We start from the raw sequence: 25783 nt of genomic DNA on the forward strand, positions 1-25783 counted from the left end.
GTTATTCCTCCTGAGCTAGATATCAGTTCCCTTGATTGAAATCAGGTCCTACTTTCTCTCAACCTTCAGTAACTTCTCCAAAATGTAGACTTCATCTCTATAAGAGGATATCACATCAGGTATTCCACATGTGATCATTTAAATACTCCTGACAACTACAGTGATTCTTTAAATGGAAAAATATTCATTCTATTTTTTTAAAAATTATTTTAACATTTTCGTGGTTAGAAAAAGAAAGAAAACAAGATACCATGTAATAAGCTGCATATTTGTGGATCACCGGCAAAAGTCCTTGAACATAAATCCTTGATGATGACTTCTCAGGTGTCAGGCAACTACTTTTTTTTTTTTTCTTCTTTCAGTTCTTAGGCTAGCTTTAGAACAACTAGCCAGTCACTCTTTCTGAATACAGTGGAACATTCCCTCAGCAAGAAGAACAGAGCATTAATGTGGATGAGGGAGAACCAGGAGCAATTCAGTTTATCAGCAAGACAAACATCTTTTCCATATATCAACATATTTTTAGTTTCTAAAGCATGTCACAGGAGGGTTATCAAAAACTGTTGCAGGTGCAAAGACAAGCAAATCAGGTCCTAATATGCAGGAGCAACAAATCAACTTTGAATCTCTATGATAAGCATTAAAGAAGAGACATTGCTGTTTTAGGCAGACATTTTAAAGACATGCAGGTATGCCTGTACCTTGACCCTGGCCTGGATGTAGTGCTTGCAGAGGAGCACAGACCCTGTGTGAAATAACTGGCAAGTGCGGGCCTAGTGACACAGATTTCAGGTTAGCAGCTGTTTTTATCAGAAGGCAGAGACCAACTGCAGGCCTTATCTACTAAGCAGGGAGCTTCAGCTTAGAAAGTAGAAGTGAAATGTGTAAATAGGAACTGAAAGCCTTAGTCACTTGTTACCTGTAAGGCAATGTTTTAGGAACATCCATCTTTTTTTAATTCCAAGTGATGCACTTGCTTCTACTGTTTTATGTATTTTCTCAGGTTTTTATGTATTTTTACTGTAGTCTGGACACTGATACACAGTATGAGGATTTTTTTCCTCCATGTATTTTAGGTCACGATATCACTGACTCAGCACAACCACAAAATCTCCAATCTCTGTCAGAAATTCTTGAGAGAAAACAGATCAAGAAATAGGTCAGACCTAGTAAAACCAAAATAACCTACTACGATTGCCATAAAGATAGTGGGAATTTAAGGGCAAATTCTGCTTTCAATTACAGCCAGGAATCTCCATAGATATTTTATAGGGATAATCAAAGGTGGAATTTGGCTTAGAGAAAGCTGCTTTTAAGCTGCATTCAAACATAAAGATAATACATATATATCAGAAAAATCAAAAAACCCCTAAACTCTGGACTGATATTTTATTTTTAGTCAGTCACAATGATCTCACCAGAGGCATCGCAAACAAGCTTTACATCCAGATCTTGTTTCTTTCAGTGTCGTTTCATGCTCTCTTTAGCCTGAGTGCCACCCTTTCAATCTTCCACAACCACCTGGCTACATCCATCCCCCTTGATTAGGTAGGAAATAAAGGCAACACAGCAGCAACAACATTGCCAACCTTAAAGCCAGCCAGTACATCAAGAGAAGCCAATTTCATTTTAAAACAAAGCTGATTCCGCTCATTCACACTTACACTCTCATACCAATATACTCACAAGCACCAGGATGCATGGGTACAAGTAGTCTGTGCAACATTCAGGCACCAAGACTCTTGAATTCAGGAGGTCTTTAAGAGACACCAGCTATTGAGTTCTTATGACTCCTGGGTTCATCTTAGGTTGGCAGCCATGTACGGATTTTGGATAGGTTTTTTTGTACCTTTTAGGAGCTGTCCATGATCAGTTTTCTCCATCCTGCTCTGGCTCTGAAAATCAAAATTTGCTCGTTTGCTCAGGTCTTTTGCCTCCTGAGCTGATGTCCTGCATACCTGCATGTAGATGCAAGCTAGGATTTTGATGACCTGCTAATCTAGGTGATATCAGCGCATGCCATTCTTATAGCCCTTCTGCTGCTGTTTGTTCCTTCTGGTACCTCCACACCCAGACATTCCCATTCATACCAATCTTAACACTTCCATTACAATTCTCCAAAATGTCAGTAATCACTAATCATGAAAAAGAACTAAGAAAATGATAACCCTCTGCAGAACAAAGCAGAGAAATTGTTTCATTGCACAGAAGAACTGCACAGTGTTTGAAGGCAAGAAGTGAACAAACTACATTTAGCCAACAGTTTGTCTTCTGATAATAGTGTCTTTAATAGTCTTCTATTAAGACTGTTGCATGTCTTGGTATCTCTCTCAAATCATTACTATACATTGAAACATGCTCTAGAAAACAGACCAATTTAAAAGAAATGTATTTCTAGGTACCACAATAACAGCACTAAAAAAAAAAAAAAACAAAAAAACCCCCGAACTCTGACCTGCCTTACTCACTAGTTCATATTCTAACGTAATTTTTAAAATAAAATAATTAGAAATCAGCACAAACATTATGCTATTTTTCATGCAGCTGATCAAAATAACACCTCAAAATTAATACACACTGTCTGGAAACCACAGCGCCCTGTGATGCCTTCCATCTTACTTCTGCTTTCCAATATTCTAAACACTAGCTAAGTAGTGGGAGCGCTGAGCTCCATATAGTTGACTGCAAGGGAGGGGACATTGCAAACATGTATTTCTAAAAGAGAAAACAAAAAACTTGATCCATTTGCTTCTAGTCTAGTAGGTCTCCACTACAGAGGGAATATAGTTAATTCAGCATATAGAGAAATAAAGTTTATTGTTCTTAAGATTATTGCAACATTTTAAAGCACTGCTCTTTGTGCTATCCTAAGGAAACCATGCATTACCTCAATGGTCTATTAAAAAAAAAAAAAAAAGGCAACCAGATGAACAAATTCCTTACCTTTGGCCCTACATTTCTTATCTGTAGTGGTTGACAAGGTAAGAGAATGATTTTCAGTGCATCTTAGGACAAGTCTGTATCTTAATTACAGAATTTATGAGTTGTCTTGGGAATGACTGGGAACAAAATCAGTCTCTGAAGACTCTTTAATAACTCATTTAAGTTAAAAAAGTACAGGGAAAAATGGTTGTGCCTGTAAGAATCTGTATAAGTATCACTACAGAGAGAGAGGGTGTTTTTTTCAAATCTTATTTTCTGGTCAGTTTAGAAGACCTTGAACCTCACTTTCCCTGGTGAGGGCTAGCACATGCCCCAATCTCCAGGCTGTAGAATCAAACACTTTTTAGCCAAGTGAAAAAATAATTTGTTTGTTCAAAGTGGAACAGCTTCAATGATTAAGAGAATTGCAACACATATCTAACATGCAACAGCTCTACCTGGGTGGGACAACTCCTGCTGTATGACAATCAGATTACAGGTCTGAAATTAGGGTCTTTCATTTCCTATACTAGGGCATAAGAGTTTTTCCCTTTACCTTTTAAAAGAATAGACTCACACTAGGAGGTAGGGCTGATAAGATACTTTACTTGACCCACTAGGTTAAGCATGGGAACTGCATAAAACCACCCAAGATATCTGATTCACTGTGGCAAACGTGATTACTACTTTTGTCACAGAGCTGCAGGCAGAGCCATAAAAAAGGCAGCTAGGAGCAGTAGCTGTGTAATACCCCCTGGGAAAAAATGCTGAAACACCCACATTTACAACCCTTTAGAACTTACTTCAACTCTGGACTTTGCTAGCAACAATGGTCTCCAGACTGTTTTGTTATCAGCTCAACAAGCAACAGTACCACAAACAGATCACAGCATGCCCACACTGGGAAGCAAAGCAGTACTAACAGGTGAGGGACTGAGGCAGAAACTAAGTGATGTGGCAAGTTTGCAAGCCACGGAGAACAGGCAGAAAAGGCATGGTCAGGAAAAGGGATCACACAAGGTAAATAGTAGAAAATAAAAGAAAAACAGCTCAACTTCTTTATAAAGCTAGAAATACCACATACAAAAAGAGGCAGATATTAAAAAAAGAGGCAGCAGTAGTGGCTTGATAGACCCAAAGGTTAGTAGTACAAAGAGTGGACTGTGAGCACATTTGCTGAGAATATAAAAGTACTTTTAACTACAAAAGGAAGAATGAGAACTCATTTATAGCAGAGAAAGGTTGAATGAACAAAAGGCCTTCAATTGGTGTAAAAATGAAGGAAGAAAACAAGATCAAAGTGGCAAGTGAGATCACTGGGTCCAGAAAGCACTAAAATCCTCAAAAACTTCTCAGGATCAAGTATTTATCATCCTTTCAAAAACAGATGCATAAGCAAGTTACCGAAATTTACAATGACAGAAATTTGGTAGCAAAGTAAAAATAATTAAAGCTTGACAGAAGGAATCAGCAATGCATTGAAAAGTACTTATCTAAACTGATGCATTTGTATTGTGTCACTGGGAAAAGGAGAAACTGCATATGTACTTAATGAAGCCTGAAACAAAACTCCTGCTCACTCAAGTATGTCCAAGACAGGGCCAGAAAGGTGCAAAGAACAACCATAAGGAGCTTCCTGAAGGGCATGCCACTGTGGCATGGAACACAGCTGCTATCACCATAAATTCAGAAGCAATTACAGGCAGGACAGATCGCAACATTTCCATATACCTATGGACTAAAATTACTTAGCAGACAGCACAGCAAAATATTGTTTCCAAGCACTCAAGTGTGGCAATTTTTAAAGTTAGATTAGTGGCAAAAGCTTCCTGGAAGAACACAAGGCCAGGCTTAAGCTGAGTTGGTTCTGTAATAGCAGCAATCGCTCAGCAAGAATAACCACTTTACACAGAAAATCCACAGCACTTTTGAGGGGGCATTTCTGCCTTTCCTGTCCTACAGCTTTCTTGTGGCCTTCAACCATCAGCATCTGTTAGACAAGAGTACTGAATAGCCAGCAACTTTCAAGGAGGCTGGTAAGAAAGGGGAAAAATAAGAAGTCTCTCTCAAACCAAACAGGTGGGGGGTTTTTTTGGTTTTTGTTTTGTTTTGTTTTTTTATAAAGGTCTCTCCCAAGAAACAGTCCAAAAAAAGTCAACTTTTTTAAAAAGTTTCTTAAAAATGGCATATTTCAAAACAAGAACAAAAGGATGAGTATAGTATTTGATCTTTGCAATGCTACATAGCAATTTCAGAAGAGTATTTATTTTTGAAGTGTACAATGGAGCATGAGTGTAAAACCTGGTTTCTTCTTCACAAATACAAGGTTCACTCGCTGTCCAGAAGGAAGATCATGCATTTAGCAGCTTTGTTCATTCAAAGAGCTGAGGTACAGTTAACACTTGGCCAGCTAATAGGCAAGAGAAAAACATTTTAGGTTTCTAAACACAGTTTCCAGCTTTTACTGGACAAAACATAAGTTAGTAAGGAACACAAATACACTGAAGCCTATGGGAGAATACAGTGCCACATCAGAATAGAAAAATACACTCTGTTGTAACTTTTCATTACAAAAATATCAGAGAGACAGACTTTCAAGAATAATCTCACAGAAACATAGGCAGGTTGAGACACACACACATATTTGACAAAACTTACACACAAAAACGTTGCACAGAGGACCAAAGACCTTCACAGGTTGAACAAACATTATGTTACTGTGAACACAAATGTAACCAAAAATAGTTTTAGAAGTATGTATTTAAGTAACAATTGCTAAATTTTGGTGTCTAACTAGTCTTATGCTGATCTGCAGGCTTGTTGTTGGCAATACACACACTTAAATTTTGGCTCTACAGGTAGTTTCTGCACTCATTCATTAGAATACAAAGTCTGAGAGGGAAATAATTTGGTCCTTAAAACATGGGATATTGTTGTTAAAAGTTCATTTTATCTTAAGATCAGTATTAAGGACTAAACAGGTTGGCTATGAAAATTTCTTTTGTTATTTCCTTTTATCCCCACCTACACAAAATTGCAAATGCAGAAGCTCTGGAAGAAACCACATCAGTTAATGTGCCCTCCCCCCCCCCCCCCAAAAAAAAAAAGTACAACAAACATACTGTAGAACACAGATGGTCTTAGCTGAGGAGCCATACAGTATTCTGACACACACACACACATCACATTAATATTGCTGAGTATGTACAGCATACACCATCTAAGCGGCCTGAAGTTAGATTTCAGCTTTGTCCCTTTACCGGTATCAAAGCCTATGTCAAGGATCCAGGCTTAGTTCCTGTTCCTCAGTTTCCCCAGGTAGCTCTTCAGCAGACGCACCACACACACTGTCTTGGTTGTCTGTAGACTGATTCAGCTCTTCAGGTTCCCCAGCTGCAATCTGAGTTGTTTCTTCTTCTTCTTCTTCTTCTTCTTCCTCTTCAGCCTCCCCATCATCTTCTACATCCATCTCAAACACCCTCACATGACGGAGATTTGAACTTAGCTATAGAAATATTAAGAATCTCCATTAACAAACCAATCAAACAAAATCCCCCAACCTCTCCCACCCCCACAACCCCAAACCAATACCAATTTACATGTTGGTCAATGGCTTTAAAAATAGCCTTTATCAAAATGTTTGTTTTCTTTGAAAGGGAGCTATCAAGAAAATCAGCATCTGTTTTATTGCTCTGCAGGTTGAAGAGTAATGCAAATAAAGCTATTAATTTTGGTTAAAGTTTTTTACTTTGTGTTATGAGAGGTATGATTGCACCCTGACACACTTATAATAGATTATGAGAAAATAATCTGTTTGAAAAAAACATTCTTGATAAATCTCATTAAATTAATAAAAACAGGTTATTACTCTCTCCAACCATAGCACATATTTCTTTTAATTATTCACAGGCTTGTTGACAGATACTGTACTTACCACACAGGAAACTTTTCTAATACCATTTACAGCAACATATTGAGCTTTCATATTCTCCAGCACTCTCCACTGATTCTCCAAAAAGACTGTCCGTGTGGATATCTCAGCACTTTGCTCATCCAGCCTGGACATAACAAGAACAGAAGCACAAAACTAGTGCATCAGAAACAGCTCTAGTACTAAAAAAATCTCAGCTGGCCTAATTTTTTTTGGTCTATGTTTTATTATAGCATATGCAACAAGCAGATAAGCATTTAAAACCATAACAGCTCTGCTGCAGATATTCTAGAGCAAAGGATCCAGCTGGGGAGACACAGCATGTTTCAACTAAGGTAAAAGGCTACAACAAAAGAGAATAGAGTTTAGAGCTTCATCTTCCCCCCTCATAGGTAACTTCCTCTACAGCAAGAGGATGAGGCTGGGCTTCCTTCAAACTTCTCCTCTACAAGAAGGATTTCAGAACAAAGTGCTGAAGGCAATGCCTCCACATACACGTAAGTTTGGCCTCCATGACCTTTCACAGATGCATCATCCCCATTCACTCCGACTCATCAGGGCTGTGTATGAAGGGACTCCTTATCTATCGCAGTGGCTGGAATTAGTTTGAACTTGTTTTAAATACTGTTTATTCTTCAATACACAATTTCTTTGTGACTTAAAAAAATATTTATGGTCCAGTATGGCTCTTTATTTTGAGGTAAGATATATCTTAAGCCATCCACTAGAGAGGTGTAATGGGAAAAAAGAAAAAGTAAGTGAAACTCGGTGACTACAGCTTGGAATCACAGATTGAATTACAGTGGCCTTTTTTTTTTTCCTATGCACTTTCGCCCAGATGCTCTCCTCTCCATGTTACCATATACCAAGATAGCAAGAGGCACCAATTTGGATGTTTCAATGCTAAGCTGACAATAGTTGTGAGTGCAACTACCAGGAGAATGAGGAAGAAATATCTGTGTGTATTTATTAGGAGACACAGGCACATGAGCAGATATGCTGAAAACATACTGAGTATTCTGACCAGAAAAGTTAACATCCTCTTATGAAAACAAGTAAGATTTCTGCTTCTACAGGATATCCTCAGAATTGGTCCTCCCATTTCATTAAAGAAGATTCAAATACACAGGTGGTATTGTCTCAAAAACAAAACAAACAACAACAAAAAAACCCATGAAACCAACTGTTTAGGAAGCTTCAACAAAATTTAAAACCCCACCCTATCCCCACAACCGAAAAAACATTTTGGGTCTTTAAAATATTTATACACACAGAGCACAAGTAACTGTATACAATGAAAATATTTGATTAATCTGCTTTTCAGCTCTGCATTTTGAGACTCAGTGAAAGTTTTTCAAATACCTTTTAGTAGAATCCCAGATGAATTCCCTTTCTTGGTCCTCATCAGTGTACACTGAAGATAAAGGCAACTGAGCCAAGATTCTCTCCTTCCCCTCTTGTTCCACACTCTCCTTCAGAACTACAGTTACTGTCTCATCATCATAGAAATGTGCATCTAAACAACTGTAGCACCTATGGGAAAATAAAGCAGTGTTTACTTTTTGGAAAGCTTCAAAGAATAAAAGTGAACACAGAACTGAAATATTTTTAAGTTGTGTAGTATTAATGTTACAAAGTATTGAGTAGTTAACTGCGAGCTTTATTGTAAATGGTAAAAATCTGAGTCCTGCAGCTAAGACACTGAAAGACAGCCAGAACCACTGCAGACTATGCAACATTTTAGGAACCAAAAACTTTTCACATTTCACCTGAAATGGGAAGAAATAAGAACGCTAAAAAGCAGTAAACACAAACCCCAAGGAACACTTAGAAACACAACTGAAGGCACAGAGGGCAACCACATCTGGCCTTTCTACATTAAAAGGATAAGCTGGTCTGACGTCTTCTAATATGCTTTCATTCAGGCATCTCAACTCTCATTCTGTCTTACTTTAAGAACATTACAGATATAAGAGCTGTTTCCAGATAGCTTTGTTTTTGACTTTAAAACTATAGTTTACTTTACCTTCATTTCAAGTAAAAAATAAGGCTCCCACAATCCTGGAACTTCATGTACCTGTGCCCTTTCTTATAGACTGACTCACTCAGACACTACAAGCTAGTCCAGCAACTGTAGTAGTAATTTGCCGGATAAAAGTCAAACTGTAATACCTGAGAAGTTAACTTCATGTAATAAACACTGGAAAATAGGGCCTTCAATTTAGCAAGCTGCAATTCTGGAATGAAAATCAACTAGATATACTGACCTTGAGTCTGAGCTTTCATTTATATTGTTGTTCAAGAAGTTTCCAAACTCTACAGCAATAAGTCCATTACTGACAGACCTAAAAGCAGAGTGATCATTCATTACCTGGGTAATTATTTTTTTTTTTCCACTCATAGAAAATCCAAAGAACTCTGATGGCAGCTATGGAAAGAGATGGTGCAGCCTGTCTAGACTTTACACAATACATGGCTACATCTCAAAACAATGTAACTGGTGGAAGGAACCTTTTTGTTTTCTTCTTCCCCCAGCAAAATATGACTAATAAACTCAAACGGGAAACTGCATCTGGCTTGTGTTCTTTGCTGAACTCCTGGCTTAATTGTCCTAGTCTCAGGTCTGTTAAGTTACTTATTATCCAAGTCAACAGAAAACACCAGTTCAGACCGTTTTAGATACTAATGGGGGAAGAAACTGGATAGAAACTACATCATGAGGCTGTAATTTTGTCATCAGAGGCTCTCAGCTGAAAACAGAGGATAGTTTCACCATGTGTTTTCTTCAGCAGTAAAACTACTTTAAAAATTCTCACCCCATCACAGTTCATCATCTCTTCAAATGAAGTGACCCAGATTATAAAACAAATCTTTTAGAGAGGAGTTTCTGATGTTTTTTAAACCCAACACATTTCAGTGATCCCACTGACAGAATACAACTTTAGCAGTTGTATCAAAACAACTGAAAGTGACAAACCGCAACTTGGGTGCAGAAACTCCTGACTGCACAAAACTACACCCAAAAGAGATGTTTCACCTACAAGTCAACCCTCCCATTTTTCATTAGTGCATTAAATTACAGGCTGCAAGGGGTTAACAAAAGAATAATACTTACAGGAAGACAAACCAACATTGGAAGTTTGGTTCCTTACACATTTTGTTATCACTCAAGAAAGTAATTCTGTGAGGAGCAAAACTAATGGAGCCCGATTTTTTATCCTAAGCCTACAAACAACTTGAGTCTTGTGATTAGATTCTCGGAGTCTAATAAAACACAAACTCCTACTGCATTTTCCTATCACACTTCCTAAAGTCCTCCTCATTTATGGCAACCAAAGAGGGACTGTGCTCATGCTGCTTATCCCTTTTTACAGAAGGATTCAAATTTTAATTGGCTCTATACATGCATGTACTAAGGCTCACAAACACTGTCCCTCCCTCCTCCCATTTTTTACCTGGAAGTATCCGTATATCTCCTCAAAATGTATACTTTAGAAACAGAACTTTCTAACATGGTGAAGAGAACATAATGGATATTGGAGGTTTTGTCATTCCACCTATATTGTGAGGGGAGGAAATGAAAAGTTAGACCAAATTATAATAATTGATACATGAAATGCAATAAAAGTATAGCAACATACTTACAGAAATGGTAATTTAAATAACTGCGGTGTGGAATCTTCACTGAAAAGGAAAACAAAACCACTTTATAAAATACTACCACAATCTTGTGCAACTCAGCTTTAAAAATAATGCAAAAAATACCTTTGAGAAGTTTTGTAAAGAGACATGCAGACTGCTTGATGCACCGACTTTCCAATTACATCCTATCAAATATAATGAAAACAAGTCAAAAAAATACAGGAAGCTACTCACAGTTATACACCTTTTTAAGGCAAAAAAAAAAAAAAAAAGGCAAAGTAAAACCCAAATACATTTGAAGGAGAAATCCACCAGTATCTATGCTGGAATAAACATCCCCACTGCAAACACTACTATCACTTGATACACTTGTTTTGCATTTGTTCAGAATATATAGACTAATATATTGCCAACTAATACAGCTATATAATATATAGTGTATACATCAAGCTAATTCATATTCAAATAGATTCCATTAATGTACAGGGTCAGATAAGACAGCAAATGAGAAAAAATCTCCCACTATTCTCTCCCTAGCCAAAGGCTTGAGACACCCAGCAATGGGGAAGCTAGGCTGTGTGCTGCCACCTAAGTTGCAGGCACTCAAAGGCAAAGATTAAAGTTTAAGTCTCCCTAGGCATCTTCAGTTGAGTGCTACCCCAAAAGAAAGCTATCATTTGTAAAGACTGAACTTACAGCTGGTTTTTGTAAGCACTGATCAATGATCTCTTCCATTTGTCTTTTGACAAAATGCAGTGATTTCTCAGGGTAATAGGGAAACAACAATGGGCTTTCTGTAAACAGATAAATAAAGTTAATTTTAAAAACGCATGTACCTCTGTAAAAAATATACTGCACTGTTAAACTGACAAACTGGAACGAGCTCAGTGGAGGGGTGCTAAGATGGTCTGGGGGCGGAGCACATTCTTTATGAGGAGAAGTTGAGGGGCGGCACTGGTTCAGCCTAGAGAAGAGAGGACTAAGGAGAGGGAGCCAGCTGGTCTCTTCAGCTACCAAAAGAGGAGTTACTGAAGACAGAGCAAAGTCCTTCACAAAGGTGCACAGTGAGAGGAGAAGTTGCAACAGTCATAAGCTGCAGTGAGGGAACTTCCAAATGGGTATAAAGAAAAACATTTTCACAAGGAGTGGTGAGGCACTGGAGCAGCGTGCCCAGATAGGCTGCGGGGTCTCTATCCTTGCAGGCATCCAGGACTCGATTGCATGTGGCTTTGAGCAACCTGGCCTAACTTTTGAAGTTAGCCCTGCTTTGAACCTCCAGATCTTTTTATTATTCCTCGATTATTAATTCAAGCTCAGGTAACTAACTGTAATACAATATGAAATGAGGCAAATGAGAAATGGAGGCCGGCTTGCCCCTTCAGCATTCCTTCATTGCCCATTCAAAATTATAAATATTTGGTAATTATTGAGATGTTTGTTTGTCTTGCTCTCTTCTTAGAACTGTAAGATTTATAGAGCAAGACAAACATTTCAATAATTACCAAATTAATACCAACAAAAACATTTAGAGCAATCTCTCTACAAACAATCACGGATCTTGGATGGTAACAGAAGTGACTAGTCAAATAGTCTACATATATTTAATTATCTAAAGTATCAAAAATATTTTAAAAGTATGTTTAAAATACATTTTCTAGAGACTTCTTTGTCAAATGGAAGAAAGTGCAACAGTTTCCCCTCTTTTTATTTAATTGTTAACAGACAGAAAAAGGCAGCCATGGCAAATTCTCTCTTGTTATTACAAGACAGCTCATGCTGTAGAATTTTTATAGTCTGTAGTTTCTATGGTTAAAACAAGAATCATTCTCAGCATCAGTTTGTTATTGTCTCTTACTTCCTTTTCAACTCTTATTAAACAAAACAGTGTAAGAGCATTGTAGAATCTTAAAGAATCCCAAAGAGAATTAATTTGGAAGCTTCCCCCAGGTATGACCTAAGTGTACTTATTACTTCCTTGGAGTGGAATTAAAGTCTCCTAAAATAGACATCTTCCTGGGATTCCTTTGAAACCAACATTTCTGATACTTATTCATAAAAAGTAGGAAACTCCTAATATCCAGAAAATGGTAACTGACTGAACAAGCAACTACATGAAAACTCTGTAAAATATTCTACTCAGATAAAGACCCATAACCAACACTATAGAAATAACTCGTTAGTGTGAAAAACAGATTATTCTTCTAAATTTTTTAAGGTCTACATGTTTCTTTGATTCACTGTATAAAGCACAGGTTACCTTTAAGATGAGTACTATTTTTAAGAAAGTTAAACCACTGATTTCCCTCTGTATTAGGTGGTGATACAAGGTCATCATCTTCATCTTTCAAGTACTAGAAAAGAAACAGACATTCATAAGATCACATCTTAAGAATAAGGGTTATCAGAACTCACCCCCAACACTGTCCCTCACAAGTCTGTTAAGCATCTCCCCTTAATATAATGTCCTATTCTTAATATCAAATCCTCCACCTCTTCTAGAAACTAGTAAGAAAATAAATTGTATATAGTGATATTTCCATGTGAAATCAATCTTAAAATGAAGTTTGAGCACACATGTTTTGAAATCCAGTGATTAACGGCATAAAGACAAGCAGATTTCAGTTTTACACTAACATTGTTAGTCGCAAAATAATTTCACCCCCTTCTTAAAATACAGCATACATAAGGTAAAATCACAAAATATGTTTTAAACACTCCTTTTCTTATTAACAGTGGAAAATAACTAATACTTTCCTCTATCATTACTGGAATGTGCAACACATAGCAAAAGGGAGAGAGAAGAAAGTGGCACAGCTTTAAAAATTTTTTCATCTAAGAGTTTTTGCATTTATTCTCTTTTCCATTTATTCCCTAGTTCTTTACCTGGCCAACCCTCTCCACATTGAAGTATTTTCCTTTACGATTATAGAGCTCCGGTGCCTGAAAAATAAACACAAACAAAAGCAAAATTCAAACCCAAAGTTCAATGACAAGTAGAGTGCAAAAAAAGAGATTCAATTATTTTCCCTAAGGTTTTCCAGGTTCAATTATCAGCAGCAAAAATACAGTCAGATGCTGTACTTGGTACTCAGCAAACCAATACAGCTTACCTCATTGAAGTGTTCAGTAAGAAAATCAGCAACAAATGTGATATCTTTTTGAGTCATCTACAAGAAAAAAAAAGATGAGAAAGCCAAAGGATAAGAAAGTTCAAACAGCATGAAATGCATGTTCTCCAGGCTGAACAAGCCCAGCTCCCTCAGCATCTCCTCACAGGGCAAGTGCTCCAGCCCCCTGACTATCTTGACAGCCCCCTGCTGAACTTGCTTCAGTTTATTCATGTTTGTCTTGTACTGGGGGGGGGCCCAAACTGGACAAAGTATTCTAGATGTGATCTAACGAGTGCTGAGTAAAGAAGGATAATCCCCTCAATCTATCGGCCCTGCTCCTGTTAGGGCAGCCTAGGAGGCTCTTGGCCTTTTTTGCCACGAGGGCACGCTGCTGCCTCTTGCCCAGCTTGCCATCCACCAACACCCCCAAGTCCTTTTCAGTAGAGCTGCTCCTCAGCCAGTCAGGCCCCAGCCTGTGTCATTGCAGGGTCTCCTTCCTTCCTGGGACAGAACTTGGCATTTATCCATGTTGAATTTCAGCAGGTTCCTGTCAGCCCATTACTCCAGGCTGTCTAGGACACTGTGGATGGCAGCTCTGCCCTTGAGTGTATCAACTGCATCTCCCAGTTTGGTGTGGTCTGCAAATATGATGCAGGCGTATTCCATCTCCCCTTCCAGGTCATTGGAAAAGATATTAAAATCTCATTGCTGTTAACTTCAGTGAAGCAATGATTTCACTCTATTTGTGGGGAGAGGAGAGATTTGCGGGGAAGGAGGAGGAATGAAATTCTAGAATGTTTAGAAAGTGCAAGATGCAGCTTTGAAATGAGCAATCTGCTCTGACACACTAATGGTGGGGCTGATGTAAGAAGCAACATGCAAAAGCAGCAACACTAACTTGGGTCAGAGGAACCAAGGCAATTGTTGGAGGAGGAAGCACTAAAAGCAGGCTCACCATCCGGGGCCTTGATATTTTAAAAGATGGAATAAAAGAGAAGTCATTTAGGGCATATAAAGAGCCACTATGCAAGTATTTCACAGCTGTCACACATGTGTGCTTTCTAAAAAGAGTAATACTAACAAAGAAAACAGAGAAAGTAATGCATGTGAAACAGTGTATTAGTATGAATCTGAGGCCATCAACTTTCCCAAAGAAACAATAGAGACATTATCGTTTAAGTTTTGGAACCAAAAATAAGCCTTTAATCCTGCCCTCGAAGTCCAGAAGAATATAAAAATATATCACCGTATATCAACAATGTTACTATTACCTTGTTCAGCTCGGGAAGCACGTGATCTTCCGACATCCTCAACATGGCTGAGGGAAAAATGATATCCTTACTTTATTAATAGTTTTTCTTCCCTAATATTCTCAGTTTTCCATGGCTGTGTGTAAAGACACTGCTGATAATATTAGAAAGACTTATTTTTCAGAAACAAAAGAGTCTAGAATGAAGGATTACAAATTGAGACTGTAATTAAGGTTCACCTGTCCCACTAATTTACAATACAGATCTTCATAGTTTTATTTTTTATCCTTTTTATCTGCAATCCATCCTCTACAAGATTGAGATTAAATTATTATTAAAAGGGTTCATAAGGATTTATGTTCCTACTAAGAACAGTAAAATGAAAATCTATAATACACTTACATTGTGCATGGCAATATTCATGTGTTAAGAGAATTGCAGAAAAGTCATTTTAATCAGTGAGGCTTAGATACACAGTTCTCTGTTTAGTTTCAACAGAGGCAAAGAGTGATTATTTAAAGTGTTAATGTTATGATAGAGAACTCCTATGGTTCTGCTTTCTGCAATTTTAAAATTAAAGCTGTTATATTCCAGTTTGTAGGTGCTAACACTGCATTTCTGGTGCTTTAACAGTGACTGATAAGACTTAGGTTTTTGTAAAACAGTTCTAAAAAACAAATTAAAATGATAAACATTCATAACCACCTTATAAAAATAAGGCTAAAATATAAAGTTCCCCACTTCTTTCTAATGTTTAATCTGTAGCTACTCAGCTACAATCTGAGGTGACTATAAACTGCGTAAGAACATTCAGAGCATGTTTATACCTGTGCATAACTTAACTGCTAACTAGGTGTTTATGGGAAAAAACAGCAAGAGTGGCAGAGTAAAGACCAGTTAGACCATACTTCAAAATTTGCGGAAACCACAGTCCTTTCATTTCTCCAAGTTAGGACCAGCAAACTGGTCACGAAGCAGAAAACAATTTGGAATAACATATTACAGGATAAGCATATAAAATACCTACATGTATTCTGAACTCTGTGTACATAAATTTAATCGAGACCTATCAATATTTAATATATAGATCATAAATTTATAACCATTCTTGCGCCAAACATAACCTTTTATATGTCCAAGAATTTTATATGATAACAATAGACAGTTATACCTCAGATTGGCTTAACTACTTGTCACAATACAAATGTGTTTGTTTACGATACAAAACAGATACTGTACACTAACTATGTAATAAAGCTTACCAACATACAGCCATCGAAAAAAAGCTTTGAAGTTTTTCATACTACTGTCGATAACCCTGTACAAGAAACAAGAAAAGAAACTACCTCATCTATACATCACAAGCTGCCCCAGCTTTAAGTTCCACCTTTAGTACAGACAGACCTGCAAGCATTAGGAATTTTTTAAAAATGCTTAATGCATGCCTCACAGTAGGACTATTCTTGGGGTGTGATTCTATGAGATGCAATGAGACAAGATTTGCTCTCCCATCTTCCTCTCCTCCCAGCTACATGCTTCCCCATATATACATGACTTAGACTTTTTTTTCTTCTTTTTTTTTTTTTTTTTTAATTCTCCAGGCCTTATACTTACTGAAGCAACTCATTTGCTTTCAGGATGAAAGAACCAACAGCAGTAATAGCATCTACAAAGAGAGCAAACCATTATTATTAAGCTTTCAAAAGTAAAATCAGAGTGGGTAAATAGCACGCACACACCACTGTACCTTCAATTCCAGATGCATCTAATCCCAGACACTCATATTTTTGTTTCCATAAAGCCATTCCTTTCAATTCACTCAAGTGGTATAACAGTGCCTCAGAGCCACTAGGAAGGTAGAGCAAAGAAGTAAAGTCTTTTAGTCAGCCCTTTGGAAACTCATTATTTCATTGCACACTACGTTTTTATTAAATGGGTTAAGTGGGAAGCTTTATAAGGTGGTCTGGCATATAAAAGCTATTTATGGATGAGAAAGTATTACTTCACAGAAAAGTAAACATTGTCCTAATGATTTTAACCACCACCCAAAGTCGATGTGAATGTTTTGCATGTATCCTACACAAATACTAGCCAGTGATACAGAGTTGGTATTTCATAGAGTTCACTCGAAGTATGTTCAATAATCCTCCAGCATCCAAAATTAAATTAGCACATTTTGTATCACCACAGTCTCCACACCAACACACCTACATACACAGAACCACTGATATAGCATAAGTTATTTCAGTCAAGCATATAATATGCCAATTTATCTCTAATTCATTGGATATCTTGTGACCTACCTCTGCAGATGACTTATGACCAACTTTTGTATACTGGAGTAGGAAGACTCTATGGACTGACCAAGTTTTTTTAAACCCTATTAAAAAAGAAATGTTAACACATGTTAATGGAACACAATATTAATTAAAAGATATTGAAATACATGATTTGAAGATTTCAAAAACATTAACATACCTTTACTGTCAGCTGGTTCATTAATAGCGCCTGAAGTTCCAGACTAAGGGGGGGTTGGAGGGGAGAAGAGAACCAAATATGCTTTCATTTTGTATTTCAATTTCAAATGCAAACGCATACTCAGATAAAACAATAGTAACTACCTTGCTTTGCCCCATAACAACAGCTGCATAAACTCATCCTGAACAGAAGTAGTTGTATTCTTTTCCTGCCAGTCAAAATGATTGAAATAGATTGGTAAAGAGATTAAATTCAATCTACCAAATAATCTCGCATTGGTATATAGGGGAAAAAAAAAAAATCCTCGAATGCTGAAATCAGACTACTGATCACTGGAAACTCAAAGACTAAGAGTCAAGTAATTTAAAAGTTATTTTCAATTATATTCCCTACTAAAAATTCTAAGCAATTTAGCATCACCAAGAATCTATGTTAAAAAAAAAAAATTACTAGTTTAAATTAACTTCTAGCCATGATCAATGATCACAACACGTAAGCCAATCCAATAGCATCTTAATCATGGCTCCGTTATACATACTCTATTGAACCAAGCTGCAAGCGCTGGTGGACTGCCACTCTATTTATAGTAGCCAGTCTATCAGTGACTGAACTACAAAGAACACAACTTTAAATAGAAAACGACTGATCAATAACTGTGCAAGTTGGAAACTATCATTTTGAAAAACTTGGAATAAATGAAATATAGGAATATCACAATATGATCATGCTTTATTATACTCAGGTATCTTCAGCTTCAAAGCACTTGACATGCAATAGCTTCTGGGTTGCCTCTGAACTTAGAGATTGTTATCCGGAGGCATTAAACTTACATATTTCATATTTTAATGCTGTTTAAACAGCAACAACAGAACTACTGCAAAAAACGTATTTCTACAATACCTGTACAAACTTTGTTAGCCGTGAGTCCATCTGCATCAATATTTCTTCCCAGGCTTCACACATGCATGTCAATGATAACTTTATATACTGTAATACAGATACAAACATTAGTGTTATTACTTTCCCCCAGCTTCAATACACATTCAAGAACAGGATGTTACAATACAAGGAGGAGATACACTATACGTATTATCAAATTTCCAAGTCAGAGCTCTACATTAACTTAAAACCAACTTAAGTTCCCTACTAGATAACATTTATTTTACTTGCGTTAAGAATACAGAAGCCTGTCAGAACTGTGATATTAAAAAGATTTCAAAACAAAATTGTACCTGTAACAGAGTTGAAATGTGCGTAAATTTCCGGGCCATTCGAGTTACTTCAGGTAAGTAACTTGATAAGAGACTAGTGTCCAGCTATAACAAACAAAACAAATAACAGTTAACAGATGATTTGTCTCAGAAGAAATTTTAGACTACCGAAATGGAAAGACAGATGGGGAGGAACCCACAAAAAGCTGCCTTTTCTCATTTCCTTAAAGTCGATTTTAAAAGGGAAATACATTCTAAGTCAAAGGAGCACAAATAATTTTGATACATCAACAAAAACTCCTGATAAAGATTCTTCATTTTGGAATTCTAATAATAATAATTTTAAGAATGGCTGTTCTGGATAGCCTTGATAATCTACAGCATTGCTGCTATGTCTTTGTGTGCAGAATGAAGAAAATCTGAATAAATATAAACAAAATTGAATAAATTAATGTTATATTTAAAGTAGTATTTTAAAAGAATGCCTCAGAGCTTCATCTCCATCAGTCTCATCAGTGAGACTGCAAGTTAATGTGATAAACTGAAAAGCTAAATTGAAGTGAATTTTAGAAAGACTGAAAATAGAAGTTTGTGGTTATCCTGCAAATAATGGGAAAACAATAAAGTTACTTGAAAGTAATTAAACTACAGCTTTTTTACTCTTAAAGAACATTTTAAACTTATTTTACTTGCCTGAAAATATGTCATCTCTGCTTCACTGTCCGGAGAGTCTTGTATCTCTGTAATAACTGATAGTGATTTCAAATCACCAGACAAACATAAGCCACAACAGGAACCTGGCACCTGAAGGATTCAAGTTTAAAAGTTAATGAAATATTGCATTATACAATAAATACAATGATGTATTTACTGCGCTAGCATATTTACCTACAAAGGCAGCTGCATTCAATTACATGTAAAAATCAAAATGAAATTTTCAATTACTGTACAGAAACTAAAGCACCCTTGTTACTGTGGATTAGTGCTGAAGCAGCTTGTTTCATTTGAAACAAGACCTTAAGCTATCCAGTCAGAGCTGCAGTGTTTTTCCAACAATAAACAAACACACAAACCAAGACCAACAAGCATTCCTTTCTTGAAACTTCAGCAAACCAGTTTCACTTATGTGTAAGCATACATCTATTGCTTTATTCAATTCAGCTGTACTTTGGTATATGTTGAAGAAAAATCTATGGGAAGGAAACGAACATACCCCAGTTACCATAGCAATTTTGAACATTCCGTAAGCATAAATCTCAATAAATCCTGAGCTGCCACCAACAACAAGAGCATTGAGCCTATAAAAAGAGAAGAATATGTGCTGATGAGCATACCAAAAAAAAAATTGTGAACTTTTCTCTCTAGACTATCAAAAGTCACACCTGTCTGTCAATTTCTAAGGCATACAAATATAATCCTTAATACTTAAAATGCAAGCCCATTAGTAAAGATACCCTAACGAATCATTGAAACAAAATAAATACTGCACTGTCTATGACCTAAGAAATTAAAGAACTACCAACAATTAGCAGCTTAGATTTCATTAATATGACCTGCCACTAATATACACAAAAAGCATTATCAGTTATTAAATGAATTGATAGAATGGGGAAAAAATAACAGACAAAATTCAGGCACAAAAGTCCTTCTTCACTAACTTTAGTCCTTACAGAAGGAAAAAGTAACTGTTTCTAGCAACAGCCCACTTTCCAACACAGGCCACAAAGCATTCTTACAAAGCTGCTTTTGCATTCTACTGAATCTATCCTAATTATGTGCAGAAAGAGTTTGTGGCAGGCACTCTTCAGCTCAGCCTCAAAGGCAATATCATTTAAAACAGATGTAGCAGCTAAAACAGATGTCAGAGATAACAGCATTAGAGACAGAAACAATGAACAGGACCTGGGACAGAGATCTGTGTTTTGCTCACTTCTTAAAGCCAACTTACTACAGTAACTTGGAAAAAAAGCTTCTCTGTGCCCTCTCCCTTTGTTTCTACATTTAAAACACGAAACTTTGGACAGGGAGGTTGTCTATTGCTGTCTTAGGGCAATACACCTTCAACCACACATATTTGCATACATTACAGTGAACAGTAACACTCTCCAACATAAAAGAAATACCAATGTTTTACACATCCCTGTATAAACATAAAAAAATTAACTGCAATTTCTGCCTATTACACAGGTAACTATGTCAAAAGAGAATGTTTCCATTAAAACAAATATAGAACTTAGCAAAGCGGTATCTGGAAAGCTTTTGGTTTGTTTAACTGGATGGCTGAAAGAGCACAGAACCAGGAAAGCTCCTACAACTAATAAACACACAGCTGCCCTATCTTTTCTCCTAGTAAGGAAGTCCTGCTATAAGAAGAGATGTCAAGTCTTAAAAAGGAATAACTGGTGACAGTACAGAGATGTAGATTTTGAAATGAGGAGTATGATTCTCAGTGGCAGGTCTGCAAGGGACAGTAAAAGAAAGCAAATGGAAACACAAACACAGAAGTTAAGTGTCCTCCTCTAGGTTGCCCAGCAAGTGCTTGGCAAAGCTAATCCCCATCTGCTAAACTAAATCTCATCCAACTGCTCCTCATGTGTTTCCTAGTGAAAGATCCTTAGTTATTTTAAAGTAACCTTAATACAGCCAATTTCAGTTTTTGTGTCACATTTAGCTTTGTCACACTCATGCAAACCCACAGAAATTCCCTGTCTGTAATAACAAAAATCCACAATGTTTCCACGATCAGCTGAAGTAACACATACAACATTCCCTTCAAATGCAGACCAAGAAATCTTCTTCTAAGGAAAAGAATCTATGGCAGCAACAGCAGCTGCTGATAGTGTGCCAGACAATCCTTCTAAATTGAGAGGGGAAAAAAAAGTGGAAACTGATGAAGACTTTTTTTAATATATTCTTTTGACTTCATCTTTGTACATGAAAAAAGAAGGCATTCCACATCCTTTCTCCAGAACCATGAACAACCAGTTACTAATAACTTAAAAGTAAAATTATTCATTATTTTACAATTAAAAATAAGAAAAAAAAACACCAGAATTTACCTTACATCGCCCAGAAGCTTCATAATCTCATCTGACTTTTCTTCACTGAAAACAAAAAAAAATATGATTGGGGTTTATGTAGCTTGTCTCAATAACAGAAAGCAAAAAAAACAGAAAGAGATAAAAAACGACACTTTCTCACCTGAAGATTTTCGCAGTGGTGCTATAACTGAAAATAAAATAATTTTTCTCAGTAACAATGTACAGACATGCAATCCAAAGCATTTGTACAGCATTAAAGATTAATAACCAAAACAATGACAACAAATGACAAATTAGATCTTCATAGTATAATGCTTACTTTTTTGGTAGTGCAGGTAATTTAGGCAAAAGGAGATTTGACTCATCCTCAGCATTGTAAAAGGAAGTGAGAACACTGAAAAAGAAGTATGATTGTTTTTACAATCAAAGTTGCAAAAAAGGAGAAGAAAAATTCTTTCTACCTTCGAAGTTACAGCAGAGACTCAAATGGTCACATATGTTAGAGTTGCAAATCTCAGAGGCTAATCTCTTATGTACCCTTTAATAATTTAATTTATAAAATGAACAAACTAATAAAAGGAGTCTGATAATCTAGTTTTATTTTCACCAAAGGAGAATATACAGTTTTTATTTGCTGGCTCAATAGCTTGCCACCAAATCCTCCATAAATTATCTGTAACGCAGATACGACTGAGGGTCTCTGTTTAAACTCAACCCTGCCCCCATTGTACCTGCACCTCAAAAAAACTTCAATTCAAAGACACATGTTACAGTATGAGGAAGACTAAAGCACAGTACTTAACACCACAGCTTAGACATGCTGGAAGGATGAGATTCCCTCCAAGAAGATAAATCTGTCCCCATGAAGAGAAAAATGCTAGACTGATATAAGATGTATTTATTTTCTTAGTACTTTTAGATTTGTACTTTAAGGAAGAGAGAATCCCCAAGTCAGACCGCCCCAACCCCCTCACTTTTTAAAATAAATGTTTAATTATTGTCTTGCACTGCAATAAGGCACATACCAGAGGGTTTTGTGAGATCACAGAAAAGGGGACCACGGTGCCCTAGAGCTCACAAGTGCTGCAAGAATTGTGTAATGACACACACTTGCAGTCACCAGCAGCACTCTGACATCCTGAAGCAACTGTATCCGTGGCAGAACCGCCAATGGGGCAGGATATAATAACAAAGGCACACTGTGAAAGGAGTAAGCACCCTACTAGGGCACTGAAAACACAGATGAAGTAAGATTTAAATATAATACTCTCCCTGGTTAACAAAATAGATGAATATAACAACATTATTACAATTAGTTTAATAAATTAATACATTAGTTGATATTAAGGTAAACTGAATCAGGAGGCAGGCTGTACAACAATACCTCAAGCTAACACTAGATTAAGGAAGCTCTTAATATGTGGGTGCTCAAGGTCTTGCTGAAATATTTTTGTATAACCTAAAAGAACCACAAGACTAAGATTTCAGCACTACAAATAAGCATATAAAAATGTCTATTCTAACAAAAAGGAAAATTTTAACAAAGAGGTGAGAAAATGATACAGCTATGTAATATTGTATTCTTTTGTTTAACCACTTGTAACATACTAACTATAGATTATCAGTAAGATAATACTACATAGCCTATGTTTACCTATAGAGGTTTTCAGCCCTACCTGCTTTCTTCAGTTACTTCCATCCAATGCATGTAAGTAATAGAAGAGTCCACTGAGAAGGAGTGCAAGCTTTCAGGTTTTTCTACATCACACAGAATAATCCGCTTGGTATCAGTAAGGCCAAAAGCCAAAACTAGAGAAGGAAAAGTATAATATATAAATAACCAACATGCAAAACTTTGTATTTACTTTATGCTGGACTAGAAAACAACATTCCTTCAAAGCCTACTACTGGACAGAATAGTTGTGCCTAGTAGTCTCCTTGTCTTTTATATACCGTACTTCCAAACTCTCACTTGAAACCTACTTACCAGAATGAAGGTTTGAATTCCTATCATATTTTTAAGTAACGTATTTAAGTCAAAAGTCTGATCCCACAATTATTTATCTGCATGTTGAACTGAAGTACACACTTCTAACTACAGTTCTGATAAAGCACAGGCATTAGTTTTTGCAAATTTGAGGCTAAAATATATTTAAAGACTATTCAATAGCAGTTTTCATTTTATTACAACAAAGTACAATTTAAGACTTGCTGAGCAACATTTGCATCACCACCTTTTTCAGCTTTATTCATCTATAAAAACATACAGCAGGCATCTGTTACTGCATCTACGTAATCACAGGCAACCAGCTTAAAAAAAATTTTCTTAAACTCCAACTTAAAACTAAACAGGCAGTTTTTACCCACATCTCATGTCAGAATATTGTTCCCATTCTCACCCTTCTAATGGGCCAAAAAAACCCCACCTAGTTTCCAACATATACTTATTAAGCTATTAATTTCAACATTATCTCTATTAATAAGACATTACTGTCTTTACAGACCTTATTCTATCACAAAAAGAGCTTTTTTTTCCTTCTCTAGCATAATATTAGAGAACAATTTTCACCTCTAATATTTAGCCTAAGCTAAAGAAGTCAAGCTATTCAGTCTGTCCTGATCTTTCTCTATTCTCCAAATGAATTTTGTAGTTCACATGAAAATATTCTGCCTACTTAGGAAATGGAAGCTTTGCTATATCTTGGAAAGCAATATTCTTGGACATAAATTCACTTTGCCAATGTTTTCTTGCAATTGCCTTCAATATCCCTAATCCTTCCCTATAACTTCGAATAAACCTACATAAAATTAAGCTACCCTTTTCTTTAAATACAGTTTACTTGAAGATTTCCTTCAGAGATAAGAGGTATCATCACCACAACTTGCACTGATTTCCCAACAGGATTTTTATTGCAACGCGTCACCTCATATACTTCACATTACTTTTGCCATCTGGTCTCCAAGCAAGAGCTGTCACTTCTTTTCCTGTATTTTCATTTGGAGGCAAACTCCAAACTCGCTGGAAGTTTGCAAGGCGATGAAGTAAAACCTGAAAAGCAAACACACGTAAGATTAAAAATAATAATAATAATAGCCTGTAAATCAATTCAAGATGCAAATTTTTACTTTTCTTTAATAAGTCCTACATCTCAGGTGTCATCTTCTCCTCTAGGAGACGATTCATTCCTACGCCATTTTACAGGACACTGCTTGCTCTGCAGCATAAAATACAAGCCGTGCCCCGCACGGAGCCAGCGGGGCTCCCTGCGCTTCTCCAGCGAGCACGGCCTGGAAGCACGGCGGCTCCTCTCCATGCGGGATCACAGCCAGCCTTCCAGGAGAAAAGAAATACTGGAAAACTGAAGTAATTGAAAAAGGGGCACTTAAATTGCGCGAATGTAGGCACTGAGAGTCCCGCTGGTGAACGCGCTCGCTAATTACACAGGCGGCAGGAACAACAGGCACTAACAGCTCGACGAGACCGTTGCCGTGGCCGCACGCTTGGCCAGGCTCCCCGGGCCGAGGCGGTACGGCAACAGCAAAGCGCCCCAACGCCTGCACGAAACGGCGGCGTTTCCCCGCCGCCCCGGGCCGCGCTCACCTCCCCCGCGCGGTTGGCCAGGGCGATGAGGTCGCGCTTGGGGGACCAGGCCATGAAGACGACCTCCTGCGGCAGCTGCTTCTCCCCGACCTGCCGGAAGGCCGGCATGGCGCCGCCGCCGCCCTCCCTCGCTGCCTCCCCCCTCTCCGGGCGCCCCCGGCCCCGCGGCGACCCGCCGCCGCCGCCGCCGCCGCCAGCCGCGCGCTCTCCGCTCCCGGCTTCCGGCGGCGGCGCGCCCCGGCCCCGCCCCTCCACGGCCCGCCCCGCCCCGCGGGCGGCGGCAGCAGGCGCGGCGGCGGGCGGCGGCCCTGCGCGCTGCCGGCCCCGGCACTGCCAGCCCCCATTTCCCCTTTCCCACAGGCGCCCGTGGCCGCCGGCTTCATCTCTGCAGTAGGTCTCACCTCTGTGGTAGCAGCGCCAGCCCCAAAATATTAAAACTCATGAGTTTTTAATCTAAATTGTTAAGCTAGTTTAAAAATAAAGCATACTTACAGGGCTTTCTGTTCTGCTTGCTAAACGTCTGAAGTACTTTCAGTTTCTTTCCTCAGACTTTTTTCCACTGTAAGCATTTGGAGAAAAAACTCAAACGCAGACCCG

The 25783-nt window shown here is 37.6% G+C and overlaps 1 protein-coding gene across 7 annotated transcripts; it reads right to left on the reverse strand.

Moving 5' to 3' along the window:
- Positions 1-1353: 1353 nt before the first annotated feature.
- ANAPC4 (anaphase promoting complex subunit 4) lies at positions 1354-25311 on the reverse strand. 7 transcript variants are annotated; one of them, XM_067298166.1, is made up of 29 exons: positions 25187-25311; positions 24529-24634; positions 23262-23394; positions 21905-21979; positions 21746-21772; positions 21604-21648; positions 19758-19842; positions 19238-19348; positions 18566-18649; positions 18234-18320; positions 17477-17541; positions 17334-17376; positions 17159-17235; positions 16603-16703; positions 16470-16521; positions 16118-16173; positions 14877-14923; positions 13606-13662; positions 13379-13435; positions 12753-12846; positions 11192-11289; positions 10619-10680; positions 10499-10537; positions 10309-10410; positions 9121-9198; positions 8216-8386; positions 6857-6980; positions 6183-6427; positions 1354-1895 (listed from the first exon to the last, which is right to left on the reverse strand). In XM_067298166.1, the coding sequence occupies exons 1-28, from the start codon at positions 25292-25294 to the stop codon at positions 6200-6202; spliced, it is 2412 nt and encodes an 803-aa protein (XP_067154267.1). In that variant the 5' UTR covers positions 25295-25311; the 3' UTR covers positions 1354-1895; positions 6183-6199. The 7 variants fall into 7 exon arrangements, with proteins under 7 accessions (XP_067154267.1, XP_067154268.1, XP_067154266.1 ...); XM_067298167.1 differs by lacking the exon at positions 1354-1895 and adding an exon at positions 5168-5332 and having other exon boundaries at positions 6262-6427; XM_067298165.1 differs by lacking the exon at positions 1354-1895 and adding an exon at positions 5168-5332.
- Between the last annotated feature and the right edge of the window lie 472 nt (positions 25312-25783).

Source organism: Apteryx mantelli, chromosome 5 (genome assembly GCF_036417845.1).
Source record: "Apteryx mantelli isolate bAptMan1 chromosome 5, bAptMan1.hap1, whole genome shotgun sequence".
NCBI classification, from domain to species: domain Eukaryota; kingdom Metazoa; phylum Chordata; class Aves; order Apterygiformes; family Apterygidae; genus Apteryx; species Apteryx mantelli.